At 41.8% G+C, this 17177-nt stretch overlaps 1 protein-coding gene across 4 annotated transcripts in view; it reads right to left on the minus strand.

The window, feature by feature from the left end:
* Nucleotides 1–17177, minus strand: part of ABCD2 (ATP binding cassette subfamily D member 2) — a 100482-nt gene that overhangs the window by 25514 nt on the left and 57791 nt on the right. For 3 of the 4 annotated variants that reach the window (XM_067563992.1, XM_067563988.1, XM_067563989.1), the window contains exons 5-6: nt 17047–17141; nt 15095–15240 (exon numbers count right to left, since the gene is read on the minus strand). In XM_067563992.1, coding sequence (XP_067420093.1) covers nt 15095–15240; nt 17047–17141 — 241 coding nt within the window. Of the gene's footprint in view, nt 1–10646; nt 10938–15094; nt 15241–17046; nt 17142–17177 lie in introns of those variants that run through there. The other variant, XM_067563991.1, reaches the window with a different exon arrangement.

Consider the following 17177-nt stretch of genomic DNA (forward strand, 5'->3'; position numbering starts at 1 on the left):
ATAGAAAATTATTGTAACTGATTACATTTTGATCATTTCTCAGGTAGTCTGAATGGTTCACAATACTAATTAAAAGCTGTATGTAATAATTAATGCACTTACTGTATATTTTAATTAATATTTTAATTAGTACTAGAGTATCACAGAACTCATTCCAAATGAAAAGCTAAAGCACACAGGAGACCTGATTTCAGAAGTGATTAAGACCACTTTACCTCTATTGGCCGGAGCTGAAACTGTCACAGAAATGCTCCTTCTTGAATGGGGAATAGGCAAAAGCAGGACAGTTTGCCCCATTCTGTCACAACTCTGCGGCTGACTCACAGACTGATATCATCATCATCTTGGAGGACATCAGATGGGCACTGTTGCTCAGAGGGAAGGATTGGGTTATATAGGAAAAGGTGGTGACCCTGAATAAAAGGATACGTAAAAGCCGAATAAACCACACTCAGACTGACACACTTTTTAAGTTTCTGCCTCAGTATGGTAAGAGACCGCCTTAACATAGGGGTGCGGCAGAGGAAGACTATGCTGGGATGCTGGGTTCTTGACAAAAAAAGAATTATGGGTAGGATTTTTCAGACAAACTCAGCATTGGCCTAACCCCACTCCCTAGTGAAATCTATTATAAAACTCCCATTGATTTCACTGGGAGCAGAGTTAGACCAATGATGAGACCCAGATCCACAAAGGTACTTAGGCACCTGAACCCCAGACTCAGGTGCCTGAGATTTAAATCTCTGAGATTTAGGCAGTTTTGGCTCCACTGCAATCCACAAAACTGCTGAACCTAGTAGTTGCCTAAACTCACTCAGTGAGTAAGTTTTCAAGGTAAAAGTTCCCTCCATGCCGATGCTCCTGCCTCTGGGCATGTGCACCGTGGCCTCCCTGTAGGCATCTGGGTACCTGTCTCCTGCCTGTGCCACAGAGTGATCCACAAACTAGGGAAGATAGGTGTTTATCCACCTAAGTCACATGCAGGGCCCAATTTGATAGGCATGCTCAGAGGCAGCCTACCAGGTGAGGTCCATTCAGAAACTGGCTGGAGGAAGCGGTAGTGCTGCTACCCACCTGAGAACTTTTATACCAGTGATTTGAGCACTCGCCTACGATGTGGAAGACCCACGTTCAATTCCCCCCTCATTCCCAAAGGGGGAGAAAGGATTTGAACGGAGGTCTCCCACCTCTCAGGGGGATGCTCTAACCATTAAGATATGAGATAGTCTGACATGGGGCTCCCTCAATCTCTCCTCTTGAAGCTGCTTCACTGCAGATAAATAATGAAACAGTAACTGGAGCAGGGAGACTGGCCCCAGGTCTCCCACATACCAGGTGGGTGCTCTAACCACTGGACTACAGAGTCATTTTCTCACTTTCTGGCCCGAAGTCTCTGTAAGGGTCCAGTCTCCCTGCTCCATTCGTTCTTTTATTATTAATCCACCGTGGAATAGCTTCATCAGGAGAGACTAAGGGAGCCTCACATCAGAATTTCCCAAGGCTCAGTGGTTAAAGCACCCTTCTGAGAGGTAGAAGATCCCTGTCCAAATTCTCTTCCCTTCTTTGGCAAAACCCGAGACACCCAAATTCCAGGTGAGTACTCAAGCCACTGAGCTAAAACTTGTTAGGAAGGCATCACCACCTCCTCCAGCTTTTTTGTGGTTCCCCTTTGTGGATCACTACACAGAGACAGGTGCCTAACTCACAGAGAGGCAGGGTTTAGCACATACCTCTGATATCAGCATCCCCATTGGCTAGCTTAGGCAGTTTCCCACCTAGCATGCTGTCTTTTGTGGATCACATTTTAAGACTCCTACCTCTCCCGTCATCGTACAGGGAGCTGAGGTGCCTAACTCCGGCTTTGTGGGCCACAGTGCTGTTCCTATGATTTTCTAGGTGCCTAAAGTTAGGCATTGTAGCACTAAGCATTGCAGTATCTAAGTTCCTTTGTGAATCTGGATCTGAGCACATTAGAAAATTCCAGCCTACAACTATAAAGTGAGATGATGTCAGTTCCTATTTAACGCTTTGCTGGGACTAATAAGGTGAACAGACAAAGAACAATCACTGCAGCACAACATAACTAAGAGCTGTTATAGAGTCTTGAAAGAACACTAGTTATGTTCTCCTGCAGGCACCAGTCCTAGCATAGAAGAACATGGCACTATTAAAAAAAGTAAGATAGGAGGAAATGAAGATGAGTTAAATGCAGTGTTATGTAGAGAGCAGTAGCCTTAGTTCATAATGTATTTGATTCTACTGTATCTAGTTCAAGGGTTTTTTTTAAGGGCCAGCTAAAGTTTCTACACTCCTTCAGGAGTTATAAATAATTTATCTGTGCTTAAAATAACCTATACTAAAATTTCCTCTCCACACATACAAAAGCTATCCAGAACATCTTCTAAATATTTCAGGTAGATCAATTACCAAAGCTGAATGTAATTAGCTTACACCCACTAACAGCTTACAAGATATGAAGTGTAGAGCACAAAAGATATTTTCACTCTCAGCGCATATAATTAGAATCTTCTATCAAAGGCATAAAATTCACACTAATGATTCTGTGGCTCTCTCTATAGAAAGTGCAAGCACATCTCTAGGAGAAACGAACCTAGGAAGAAATAGTAACCAGGATTGTAAATGCATGCTTCAGATATTACTAACTCTCTCACACCAATTAAATACATGCTTTAACTATCAATTCACCATCACCAACCAAGATCACTTACACATCATGCTATTTGACTGGCTGTAGTTTTAAAGAACTTTTTGTGAACAATTCACCAAAACTATATTTCCATTTGGCCTGGTCATACCTCTATATTTAAATGTATACCGCAAAAAGCACCCAAGTCAGCCTCTAGAATTTTTTAACCTAAAACACACCACATCCATAAAAAATAAAGATAGGAAATGCAGCCTGAAATTACCCCAGCTTTACACAACAAGTCAAATTAATCAAGCAGATGAATGAAAAAGTATTCCACTTCTCCTAAGCAAGCAGTCTTTCCATGCCTCTCCTCTCTCCCTAATAGTCCAGGAAAATAGATGGACCTAGTAGTAGACTATGAAGGTCAATAAATTTAAGGGATAGGAATGAGCAAATTCCAAAGTTACGGACCCTTCATGGATCAGTTTTCTGTGAGCCATCCCCTCCCATTTGAAACCAAAGTGCTCCAACTCAAGGGTCTCTGCTGATCACTATGTGACATAGATAGTCACTCTCATTTACGCAGGACCCAGATCATTCATGGCTTAGAAGGTCAAAAACAACCACCTAAATCCAACAGGGCAGCAATTCCCAACCATTTTGAGTGTGTGGGCCCCTTTTCAACCTCCAAACATTTCATGGACCATCACATGCTACTAGTTTTATTTGAAATTGTACATTTCCTTGGTGAGGATGTTATTTTTCTTTTCCGCGGACCCCCTGTAGTAGCCTCATGAACCCCCTGTAGTAGCCAGGGATCCGCAGACCACAGGTTGGGAACCGCTGCCATAGGTGAACTAACAAGCAACCAGTGCAGATTGTAAGCTCTTTGGGGTAGGACATTCTTTTGTCCTATGTTTGTACAGCACAAAGCACAATGGGGTTCTGTCCATGAGGAGGGCTCCTAGTAGGTATAATAATACAAATAATAAATAAATAATCATAAATAATCAGTTTAGGCACATCTTCATTCTGTTTTTAAATATTGATTGCATTACTGTTATGCACAGCTCAGGAACAGACTGTATATTAATGGCATGGAAAACTGCAGTCTAAATTTCAATCTTAAAGTTTGGCAAAGTTATAAGCAAATGAAACCAGAGTCTTATAATGGGAAGTGTTAGGGAACTTTAATAATAGGCAGTACTACCAGCCCCACTATAATAATTATTTTATACGTAGCTACAATGTTCATCGGTCATGAAAAGTGTGTAAGTAAGCCAGAAACAGTTCCATCTAAAGAAAACATTCCTACCACCAAATACCCTTTAATAGAGCAAAATCTCTGCAGTAAATCAAAGAATCATGCATTACAATATATTGTTTAGTGCCAAGGAATCTCACAGAGTTGCCTACTGTTCCTGATTGATTTTTAGTATTCTCGACTGTGTCCTTTGAAATTTCCAGTGTTTCCTAAATTGTGTTATGGTGTAAAATTGCTACTTACCACACATACATGCATAAGACACTAGAATATGCTATTTTATATTCCTGAATAACTCAAATATGATATTTAAAACAACATATTCCTGAAATATGAAATATTCCCTATTGTATTCTTCTATCAATTTAACATTTATAGTATTTTGAAATCAACTTAAGGGTTTCGGGTTGGAATGAACAATCCAAATTGAACACAAGAATTTGATGGTCTAGCTTCTGTGGAGAAATCTAAACACTGACTACTAATTGATTCATCTAGCGTGCAAGGCTGTCCCCAACACACATAGATAAAATCCAAAACTTAACTTTGTGCACTTTCTTTTACCACCGATACCAAGTTTCAAAAGTCTTCTCTCAACCACCACACACAGTTTAACTTTAAGTAAATGCTTAACTGCTTTTCTGAATCAAGTCCATAAATATCAGCCAGGTATACTTGCATTCTTACAGTGTATGAAATTATAAAACATTTGTCAAGTTTAGTCTGACAATGTTACTTTAAAATGTTTCTCCTAGGTCTTTTTCAGATCAAAATGTTCAAGGCCTTGTTTCTCCATATTTTTAAGTGAGGTGCAGTATTCAGGCCTTTTACAGATGCAAGTGAGGGTATGAGAACAACACTGAGCCACTGGCACTAAACATGGTGCTTTTTGATCACAATCCTTTATGGAGAAGCATGCTGAGGAAGTGAGCACAGCAGTCCGATGGGCTGGAAAGAGCAAGGCACCCAAGTACATCAGAAGGCACAGAACAGCTGGTTGTGAGAGATACTGATGGAAATACTTCTGTGATCATAGCTGGGTGTCATGACAGCTTCTGATATTGCTTTGTCTTAAATTCAACTCTTCTGTACCATTGGGGAAGTATCTAGAAATAATCTAAAGGCGTGCTATGAATATTGTTAAATTCATCCCTATGCAGAGGGCCAGCGCAAGGTCAGTGCACTTCTTAAGACTCATTTACGCATCAAAATGGGGGTGATGCTGCATGTGTCTTCTCATGTCCCTTTGCAAAGGAATGAATTTTACCCATTAGCTGCATGCACAGCATTGTATTTAATAAGTCATGTGACATGACCCATCTTGTTTCTGCCCCTGTTTGTGTGTGTCAGTCACTCAGTGGGTTAATGCATTTCCCCTGGTGTTCTAAAAAACAGGGTTCAAATTCTGCTGTGGGTCACAAGCAAGGGGAACTTGGTTCATGCACAAATTTAAGTGACTATATGCCTCATTAAAGTTGCCAAATTGATAAGCCTGGAGAATGAAGCCTTCCATTTAGCTAAATAATAGATATAGGCAGTAAAACAAGCTTCCCAGACAAAATACCTCAACTCTGTTCTGAAGAGACTATCTTTCTAAGCAAGACAGTAATTAGGTCGCTGTACCAAAGCAATCCTTGGCCTCTCTGCTGAGACAAACTTGCCAATAAAAGTTGCCAATTTAGAGAGGGACTGGTTTCTGTGATGAAGACAAGTGTCCACTAGGAAGTGGATGGAGAGGATTGCCCAACCGACCTAGCTTTTATGCATTACTGGCCTGAACCGGATCTGAACTGGAAATATAGATGCAAAGTGCTCTGCAACTAGAGCATCCAGGGGCCCCAGCAATACACTACTGATATTTGCAAAATAATATAATAGCCAGTTATCAGTCCCCTAAGCCATCTACTCCCTGGCAGATATACACCTTACAAAAACCGGTTTATGCAGTGTTTTTGTAGCCACGTTGGTCCCAGGATATTAGAGAGATTTCACCCAGACAATCTAGGTTTTGGTTTCTGTGTCCATGTGCCATTTAGGGCTGTGAGGTGCCCAGTTTTCGGGGACCTGGCAACCCTAATATGGCACCTGAACTAAAAGTCCAGTTGCCGCAGGGCAGGGGGAGGGTGCCAGGTCATTGACCCATGCCAGACCTGGCTCAGGTAGGGCTGCCTCCTACCTGCAGGCAGGCTTCTTGAGATGATCCAGCGAGCGACTGGTGGAGGAGAAGAAAGGAGGAATGAACAATGAGGGTGCGGCCTTGGGGGTAAGAGGCGAAGCAGGGGCAGGGCCTCAGGGGTCTGGTTGCCAGCAATTAGAAAGGTGGCAACCCTAGGTGATACCTTTTATTAGACCTACTTCTGTTGTTCAGGGAGACAAGCTTTTAAGCTTACACAGGTCTGAAAAAGAGCTCATCTCTTTCAGCAACAGAAGTTGGTCCAATAAAAGATATCACCTCACCCACTTTGTCTCACTAAAAATGTTTTAGTGATTCTACCCTAGGCCTGTCAGAAGATTTGTTCTCATCACACAATGCGGAATGATTATTTGTTTGAGCTCATAAGAGTGTCCAGGGTCTGAAGCAGGGTTAATTTATTGGAGATGAGGATTGAACAGCTCATATTCTGCGTGTCTGTAAGCAGTTCTCTAAATCCATTACTCACACGAACATCAAACACAAAACCAGACTTATTCCTCAATTGACTGAATCCCTTCTTACTCCAATTCATATGTCCCCAGCAATGGAACCTTTGAATTCCCTGCACCTCACGGCCTGGAGGCTCTGTGGCGGATGGAGGGAGAGAGAGCCTGCTAGGTGCAGGTCCAACAAGTCCTGCTTGGCAGCAGGAAGCCTTCTACACAGGTCATGTATTGGGCTAAGTGGAAATGGTTTACCTCTTGGTCAGAGTCCCGGGGCATTCTGCACAGCCTCTCGCCTGTACAGGTGATCCTGGAGTACCTGCTCCAGCTAAAGCTCCGGGGTCTGGCACTGGCCTTGCTGAAGGTTCATCTGGCGGCCATTTTGGCCTTCCATCAGCCACTAGAGGGGAGATCTCTGTTCTCCCATCCCATGTTGGTCAGACCTCAACCGGTGCCGCCTCCTGGCATGTGCTACCTCCAGTGCCGGGGATCGATGACGGCGCCGAGAGGGAGACTCCATGTCCTGTATCGGAGTAGGTCGGCTCGATGACGACGACCTGGAGCAACTGCTGGGGATGCGGCTCTACTCTACCCTCGGAGGCCGTCCAGCGAGAGATCTTCCTCCCCGTACCGGGGATCTCCACCGCCCTTCAGGGGGACCCAACACGGGTTTCCTCATGACACCGAACCCCTCTCCTTCAGCGGAGGGGGGACAGAGGCAAGGCCAACAAGGCTCCTGCCACCTGAAAAGCCTCTGGTGTCGATGGCGTCGGCAGGGGCACTCTCCCACTCCCAGGAATCGGGGGAGGCTCCCTGACCGGAGATGCAGGCACCGGAGAAGACTCGACGGGCTGGGTCCAGTGCATCTCCGTACTCGACCCTGCCCGTACTGACGGTGCAGGGGAGCGTCCGTGTTCCACACACTGCTTCTTCCTCTTTGGTGCCAGCGATACTGCGCAGTGCCGAGTCAAGGCCGGTGCCGGCGGTGTGCTCTGTACCGACGTCACGCTTGGTGCCGAGGTGGAGCGCTGCCTCCATCAGCAGGGCTTTCAACCGGATTTCTCGGTCCTTTTGAGTCCTCGGTTTACACTTTTCTTTTCTGTGTGCTTTCCCCAAACACTTAAGACAGCGGTCGTGGGGGTCACTGAGCGGGAAGGCCTTCCCACAGGAGGCACACAACTTGAATTCCGGCGACCGGGGCATAGCCGGGCCGCTCGAAGTCCCCGCAGGGACTTGCATTATCTCTAACTACTCTTAACAACACTTAACAACTACTTAACTAACTAAAACTAACTTAGAATAACAACAAGTTCAAACAAGGGGAATAGTACTTGCTGTGAGCAGGACTAGTTCCAGTAACCGTCACGGGCGGAAAGAAGGAACTGAGGGGGTGTAGGGCTGGCAGCGCCTCATATACCACAGCATGTGCATGGGACTCCAAGGGGCGCTGGAGCCGTCCCTCCGGGATCTGCTAAAGGGAAAAAAATTCCAGGTAACCGTGCACGGAGACATGCACACACCTATAGTGGAATGGACATGAGCAAGCACTCAAAGAAGCACCCCTGTTATTATATGCTTATAACAACATACTGAAAAAAAGTTATCATCTAGGACTGAAATTTTCCTTGCTTAGTTTCATCCAGGAGATGAAACTGTAAGAAAGATAGAGGTGCTAAGGCTGGCTGCTTTAGGAATATGCTGGAAAAGGACGATTGTGAAAAATCAGAATAGAAGGTCCAACGGACGGATGAGCATGGAGTGAATGATAAATTGCCCAAAGCAATGAGAACCTGATGCTATAAGCAGAGTATGGTGAATAACGAACATCAATAACCCTAAGAACATTTCTGCTGAAATGAAGATCTACAGACCTGAAACATTCGAATGAACGACCCTGTGGTGTTGTCAAGGTAACCCACTGGGATGTTGGTCTTGGATCCTGCCAAGGATTATACTGACAGAGAAAGAAATCGGAGACAAGATGGTCTGAGGGAAGCTGTGTTTCCTTACAGCTAAAGAGGTTTGAAGAGTGAGGATACACAGGGAAGAGAAGAGTGAGCACTAGCTTCATCAAAAGAAGAATGGAGTTCTAGAGTTCACTGGTTCCACAAAGAGCCAGAATATTCTCCCAAAACCAGGAGAGAATGGGAGAGGCCAGTCTGGACAAGCCAGGATACCCTGAGTCATAGCCCAATCTCCCGCCTGAGTCACAACTTCAAAGAGCTGTCTACACAATTATTTTCAAAGAGCTACCAGGAACCCTGAAAGCCTAAGAAGTCTGTGGAGCCAGGCTGGGAGGCTTGCTGCTGTGGGCTGTGCAAATAGCCTCTCTACTAAAGCAGCACTGGGTGTATTTCCTTAATTCTTTAAAGTCAAGGAAAAGTTCCATTTTCACATATTTAGAGCTAGTTCTCTTGTTGTCCTGTGCATGCTTTTTGGGGGTTTTAGTTTTTAAAAGTCTTCTGGATTTTTTAAAAAAAACATGGCTTTCCTTGTCCCTTACATTTTATTCTTAGGCACATAAATTAATCCACCTTTTGTAACACTCTGCCCTCTTGATGAGTTACATTCAATTAAAAAGGGAATATAAAAGGAATAAATAGCCTAACTTTGATCCACCCTTGAAAAAAAAAAAGTCATTAAGGACTATAGTGATCCTGGTAGCACAGAGGAGAAAAAAGAAGGGAAAAGAGCCTTTCCTTCACTTCCCCATTATAAAACCACTGAAGCACAGGGACTGTCGCAGACTTGAACTGTGCTTGAACTGCTCTTTCTAAGAGTCCATGTGAGTGACGATTGTCCCATTAGCATTAGTGAGAATTTTTGCTCAACCAAGGACTAAACAAGTGCAGTAAAATTTAGCCCTATGTATCAAAAAATGTTAATGGAAATCTCATAGTGATCTGGCAGATAGAGAACCTGGAAAAGGTTGATGTTGATGACAGGCCTAATTAGTGTTAACCTAAGAAATAGAAAATAGGGGGTTTAGGTGATGCACAGTTTTAAAATCTACAAATCACTAAGTAAAGCTACTGAGAAGTGTCTCCATAGCAGCAGAAATTTGATAATATAAAAGCAGATAATTGACCTTTTTACAATTCATAGTTATGTTTTCGGCTTTGAATTCAGATGAGCCAGCTGACTGTCCATGAATTTTTGGGACAGGACTTTACTTATCAAACCGGCAATGAAATGGTAATTATTCCATTTAGCCCCTCGTTACTTTGGAGTTTTTGTTGTGGTTCATCTTTTGCCTGCCTAGTGCTAATATCAGCAAAGGAGATTTTTTTTTCCTTTCTTACTCAACAATCTCTGACACACAGCTGTTCTCATCTGTGAGAGCACTTACCAAATTGGTCTGTGCAAAAAAAAAAAAAGCTGACAAAGAACCACATTCACCCCCAAGTAAACAGGTGTGGCTCACGCTGGTTTCAGTGGGAATTGTGCCCATTTACAGAGGACTGAATAGGGCACTGTGATGGGATATGCAAACTCCATACCAGAAGGTGTTGAAGGACAGTACTGGACCCAGGTAGCTCTCCCTCCAGCCCTCAGAACTGCAACTGCTACAACTGGGTTGAAAGGGTTGAAAAGGGAGCAACTCAACCCAGGAGGCTGGGGAGGGGGACAGACCTGCCCCGACGGCTCCTGACAAAGGTGCCAGAGAAGCCTCCCTGAGGGATTAAGACTATATACTAAGCCCAGTTGGGGCTGACGGTTCAGTTGCCTTTTCCTTTTCTGTTCACTGTATATTGGACTGGAAGCTTGGGGAGGGTATTTGGAAGGCACCTTCAGGTCCCAGACACTGTTGACCCTTTTAGGGCCCTGGGTTGGAGCCTGGTGGAGTGAGCGGGCCTAGGTTCCCCTACCACTGCCCTCCTCACTGCATCTCTGGTTAAAAGAGGGCTGTGACTGCAAAACCTGCCCACTGGGAGGGGACACTAAGTGTGCTAATCACTAGGCCACCTAAACCACGAGGACTATTACAGGCCCATATTGAAATGGAAATATAAAATGGAGTCCAAATACACTTTTGCGTTTCTTTAAACTATAGTATTTTATGGGATGGCTGTAATCTAATATACCACCCTATGTTTCATCCACCAAACTCACTGCACCAACAACATACAACTGCTTGAGAGCATTCTGCTATGCAACAAATTTTTCTTCTGTGAGCAAATGAAAGTGGTGGTCTAAATAGGGTCTGCATGACCATGGCTCACTTATTTGGTAGCCTATAGCCTCCTCAAATCATCTCAGATTGATACATAGTTATGTGTCTGACTCAAAGGAGTTTTATGGAAAACCTGGCACCTCTTCTCCATCAGGTCCTCTTCAGGAAGTCAGGCAGACAGGCAGAGTGTTATCTTTTCAAGTCTGCAATTTCTAAATTATTTAAAACAAAAAAATTAAAAGGTCACCCTGACCAGGCAGCAAACTGTAACAGGTTAATAAGTAAACGGTTCCCACAGATTAGATTTTCCAAGACAAGTAGTGATTTGATTAGTGATAAGCACAATTTACAATCTGCTGGGTATAATTCTCTGCCTCTTATAGTCAGGAACAAGCTAAGTATTTAAAAACACAATATACAATTAATACAGGAATACAAATACACACTACAAAAAGGGATGGTTCAACAGCCTCAAAATAACCCCAGCAATAACTTTTTAGTTATTCCACCCTTTGCTACAGCCAGAATACTTGCCTAGCATCCTACCTAGGAAGTGGTTCCATTCTACTGGCCATGTTCATTCCAGGGCTCCCAGAATAGTAAAATAAATCCTGTCCGGTTCATATGGACCCTGCTTTGAGATCTTGAAAAGTTTTGATCATAAATGAGGTAAAATAACTTGAGGGAGAGGAGAAGGGGAATTTCCATCCAGTCATCTTCAAAAGTTTCAATCTTAGTCTTTAAAAAAAAAAAATAAAAAAAAAATATACAAGCTACTTACTGGCTGAGGGCTAAAGCTTCTCCGCTTTAAGGAATTAATATCCCAGAGAGTTGGACTTTCCCTCTCCTCAAAAGAGGACTTTAAACCTTTCAACCCAATAAGACAGATAAGCTTTCTATTCAGATTTTAGAAGGGTCCTAACTCCATCTCTCACTGCTTTGCCTGCTGAAAAACGAATGCCTTTGTACTGTTTAAAGAGTTTTTCAAGCACACAGAACGAATTCCTGACCCTGCTTCTTTTGTGCCATGGAGCGCTGCCACAGCTGCATGTCTCAGACACATTCTGCACCCACAGAGCAGTACTGAGGGGCTTCCATGTAGCAGTTGTGTGGCTTTCACACTGCATCTTCTGTCCTTGGGGAGGACATCAGAGAGGTACTACACATGAGCAGTGCCTCCCAGATCCAGAGAGAAGGTGACCTGCTGATCTCTGAAGGAGAGGACGTTTAAGGGACCACCTGACCTAAGTTGGAACTTAGCCAACTGAGAGCTCTGAAACGGACCTGATAGCCAGGAAAGACAACCGGCACACTGTTGTAAAAATTCCCCAACACACTCCTATAAAGACACTAAAGGAAATCTTAACTGGGCATTTCCTAACTTTTGAGTACTTGAGTTTATTTTATTATATAGAGACTGTAATTTGAGCTACTCATGTGTTAAGCTTTTTGTTTTGAGAATCTGTTTTGTAGCGTGCATGCAAGGAACAGACTATTTTTCACAAGCAATCCATTCTTCTATAACTACTACTACAATCAACCGGGTCCTGGCGCTCACGATTTTTCAAAAATGAGAGAACAGGCAACAGTTCCAAAGACCCCATTTACCCTACAACTACTCATACACTGAAGGAATAGTCTTATTTTGCAACAGCCATGAACTTGAGTGCCCTTGCTTTTATAAAACTCAGTTTGTTATAGAGTGTTGTGACCAGGCTCTTTTATCAGTTCATTTATTTGTAACTAGAGAGAAAAAGATAATTATACAGTAGCCAGCACCTTAAAATGTCATGCTTTATGCCTACTAACAGCATACCTAGTGAAGCACACTAGAATATGCAGCATCTTTCTATATTACACTGTATTTCTTGCTTAAACTTAGCCATCATAAAATGTTTATGCAAACATATCTCAACACTAAAGCTTTTTAATATACCGTTGGAGATTATAAATGAGGAAAGCGAGAAAAGCTAGGAGTAAGATGAAGAGACACATAATCCTGTCTCTAGCACTTGTCATATTCTACTTCTAGCAAAAGCTTATTTATATGTTTATATGGCAGAGTTCAAAAAGCTTCTAGCAAAGAAATCTATTACTTTGAAAGTAATGAGATGTTAACAGTGCAGAGACAAAGTTATAAACACTAAAAAAAGAGAGACCTATTTAAAAGCAAGGAATTTACAAATGTTCTCCTTTCACCTCCATGTCACAATTACAAACAAGTGTGATACAAGTAGTGACTGAAAGTGATACTGTCTAATGGCTACTTAGTGGTCTACATGAATGAACTGATGGTTTCGATTTACTTCCAAGAGGACATCTATGCACATCACAAAACCGTAACCTCAATTGGTACCTTTGTCTGCTATCTCAGCAAGGAGGACAAGAATTAGAATTATTCTCTCCCTTCTAAAGGTGATCTCTTCATGTCACAGCTAAGAATCACCTGCAGAGAAGTTTGGGGAAGCCTTCTCCAGAGACAGAAAAAAGAGATGTTGAAAACAGAAGTGGCTCCTCCAGGTGGACTTTCAGCCTCACTAGTATCTAAATGTCTAGCACAGTCAGAAGGAAATGTAAGATGTAACCCTTCCTGACACTTCTAAAAGTTTCAGATGGAGCCAGGAAGGAAATGGGAAGGACTGCTTCTTCTTTAAACCGTTTTTCCCCTTGCCTAAAAAAGTCCCTTGAAGTTCCAAATGCCATTTCCTTCATTGCTTTAGTTCAAGGGGAGCTGGAGGATTAGGATCACAGGACCTTTGTTACCAGCCAAGAAGAATATTAGCAGCCCTGGACAATGGCTGCTCCTTTTCCAAAATAGCCTTTTTTCTCATTGCAGCTCTGCCTCGCTTGTGACAGAACTGCACACACACTGGAGGATGATTATCCTTTACTATTTCTGTTAAATAAGCTGGTTCTTGAGTTGGCTTTTTAAATCTTAAATAGAACATAAGACTTGCCGTACTTATTCAGACTAATGGTCCATCTAGTCCAACATTCTGTTTCCAACAGTGGCGAGAACCAGATGCTCTGGGTGATGGTGCAAGACACCCTGAAGCGAACAATTATAAAATAAAGTCCCCATCAGGAAAGTTTTTCCTAGCCACTTCAGTTACAGGCTGAGTAGCATGCTTTGAAGCATGACAGTTTATATCCTTTCCAAACTTCTTTGCTGGTTTTTTTGTAAATCCTTACTAAATGTGGATTAGTAAGTAACTATGGTGCTCATTATCCATTTTATTGAATCCTGTTAAACTCTTGATCCTTAATATCACCTTGTGGCAAGGAGTCCCACAGGCTAATTGTGTCATGTAAAAAAGTATCCTTTTATCAATTTTAAATTTTCTGTCTTTCAGTTTCACTGAATATCTTCTTGTTATTATGAGAAAGGGTATGAGAAATGCCTGGTTTTGCTTCTTTATACTGCTTATTATTTAAACTTTTCCTTCCAGATGAGAGTGTATCATTGATTTCTATAGTGATGTAATAGTTCCCCAGAAGTTCCTCTTGGGGCTTTTCAACTCCTCACTGCCTTCTACTCAGTGCTGAGCTTTAATGATACTATCTAGTCACAATACAGTCCTTTGTGATACTTACACGCAGGCTTCTGTTTAGCAGCAGAGAAAAAAAATCTATCCATCACTTATGTTCCATCCTACTTTATCACTGGTATTTTTTAAGCAGAACCACAAAGAGTATCATGAATATTTACTTTTACCCAAATGAAGAGGGTGAACTACAAAAGGCAAGCAAAGATTTTCAGTGGTTGATTTAGCTTTTGCAGAAACATGTAAGTTAGAACTCTAAAGGGAAATACTGGATTGTATTGTGTTCTGGGAGCCCTACATTAGTACAGATTACAAAGGAAACATTCAAAACATCATACTTTCCTTGGCAACAGAACACAGGTTTTAAAATAATAATGTAAAATTAATCCTGGATTGGGTTTTGGTTTATTATCACAAAATTTAGGTTTTTTTCAATTGTAATTCAAGTTTGGGAAAAAGAGCTCCCCACTTGTGATACTTTAATTTCACATTTGTTTTAAAAACAAGCTCTACTTGGCTTATTTCAAGTTTTGCTTGATGGAAAAGGAAACTGTTCCAAAGCCTGAATTGTCCCCTGGTGTTCCTCAGTCATCCAGTCGTCTCTAGCTGTGTGTGGACTCTTCCCTGGCACTCTGGTGACTGCTGATGGGAGCTCTCCTCCTACAACTGAATGTGGTGGCAATTCTTCTGCACTTTCCAGTAACAGAGTGAGGTATTATCACCTTCTAGACTAACTCTAGGTGCCAGGGATTTAGAAATCAGTACAGTGCAGCAAAACTCACCAACTGGGAAAAAAGTATTTCCAGTGTAGGCAAAGCACATACCTTTGTGGGATATAGAACATGTGCTGGGGAGGCGGTTTGTAGAGAACACCATCATAGACTGGCCATAGACCACTTAAAATTCTGAAAAGAGAACTCTTTCCACAACCATTGGGACCGGTAATTAAAAGATGCATTCCTTCCTGTACCTAAAATAGTAATGAAAATGATAAAACAAACACCTTTCAAAATATTACTTTTCACTATGTAACATATAATGACACAGTCTAGCATACCCCCAAATTAAGCCACCTAAGCATTTATTTTAAGTAAGTAGCCAGTTTCCCTATTTGTACAACTCTTATTCAGTCTCAACTTGAAAAACTGCATTTGCATATAACATGGATTCAAAGAGCAAAAGCAAAGGAACCAGAAGAAATCATATTTATCAGCTCCAAAGATGCAATTTAGAGGTGTTTTTTCTAATTTCGGAAACAATCCAGATGAGTATGGTATTTCTTATACAAGGCTATTTCTGGAGGGGCATAAGTCATTAGCCCTGAAACCTTTTTTACTTTATCATCATTTGGGCACTTTCTGTCTTGGATAAAATCTGACTGCAGTTCATTTTAACATGTAGCAGAATTAGACCCTACTCACATAAAGCTGGGAAAAACACGCCCACAAACCATATGTCGCTATCTATGATGAATCTGAATTTCAATATTCCTTGTACTGCATCTACAAAACATACTTAGAGCCAAATACTCCCCTCAAGTACTTGCATGCACTGACTTCAATCTGAGGGGAGTATAAAGAGTTAAGGACACTCAGTACCTTACAAGCCTTAACATTCCTACAAACTACACTAAAATCCAGAACAATCTTGGTACACAGCATATGGTATAATTTTTTGTATGTGTGAATCAGTCAGAAAGGGGTAAACTCACAAAGCAGTGAATAGGGATGCATGGCATGATCTTAAATGAATGAACTGAAGCTGCATAAGCAAGGCCAAATGACAAAAAAAATAACCTCAAAATGCCATTTCTGATGATATATACGAAATGCAAAAAAATGACAGAATTATTTATATGTGCCTTTGTTTATTCACCCTATAGACCCCTCCCCCACCACACACAATGGCACTGTTCGTGAATTCTCTCTATCAATCTACTAGGTAAAGTGTACAGAGGTATTTCTGCCTGAATGTGAATCCAGCATTTTATAGTGCTAAAAGAAATACATTTAAAGTAACTGGGAGTTATGCCAAATTAAAGGCCCTGTGCTGACTACTTCCTCAGAGACGCTCTCTCTCTCTCTGTCTCTCGCACACATGTAGTATACACATACAGAGATAACATGAGCAATTAGATGCATAAATGAGGTAGCTGAAGTGTTCATGCAACTTTCCAATGCTTTCACCTATTTCTATATACAGTAATTACTGCACTAACATTCAATATTGTGACATATTTTGGAGTAATTCAGTAAATGAAATGCATTAACAATGTGCTGTCAACAGGTATCATATGCTATTTGTAATAAATTATCCGAAACAATGTGAGTTATTATTAAGCAAAGACTGTAGGATTGGGCCTGCAAATTACACTGTCAACTGTTAGTTACTATTACTCCTTGGAGTGGTCAAGTGAAGTCTCGCTGTTCGCACTAATGTTGTGGACTTGGAAGATTTTTAAAGGATCCTACGGGCATTAAGCACTTCAGTCCCATAGAAATTCAATGGGAGTTGATTGCAGAACTTCCTTAAGCAATTTTGAAAATCCAGCTATAGTTTTTAATCTGACAATGGCACAAATCAATCCATTCCCTCTCCTCTCTCTCCATTTTCTTTGAGCAGGATACACTGTATATATCTGCCTCTAGTGAACCACTATGCCTACCTTTCTTGACTTCCCCTCTTCTCCAAGTATTTAACAAAAGGTACATGAACTCTGTGTTGTTTTGTGTTAATGTGATGGCAACAATCAGAAGATTCTTGCATATCATCTTACTTTGAAGTTTAGTCTGGAAACCACCACATCTCCATTTGGGGTAATAATAGGAACATTTTCACAAACAATTCCATGATCAACATCAATAACATTTCCTACAAGTTACAAAAAAAAAAAAAAAAAAAAAAAAA

This window comes from Emydura macquarii, unplaced genomic scaffold, assembly GCF_026122565.2.
Source record: "Emydura macquarii macquarii isolate MOO-44397 ecotype Brisbane River unplaced genomic scaffold, CSIRO-AGI_Emac_v2 contig_2636, whole genome shotgun sequence".
Taxonomy (NCBI): domain Eukaryota; kingdom Metazoa; phylum Chordata; order Testudines; family Chelidae; genus Emydura; species Emydura macquarii.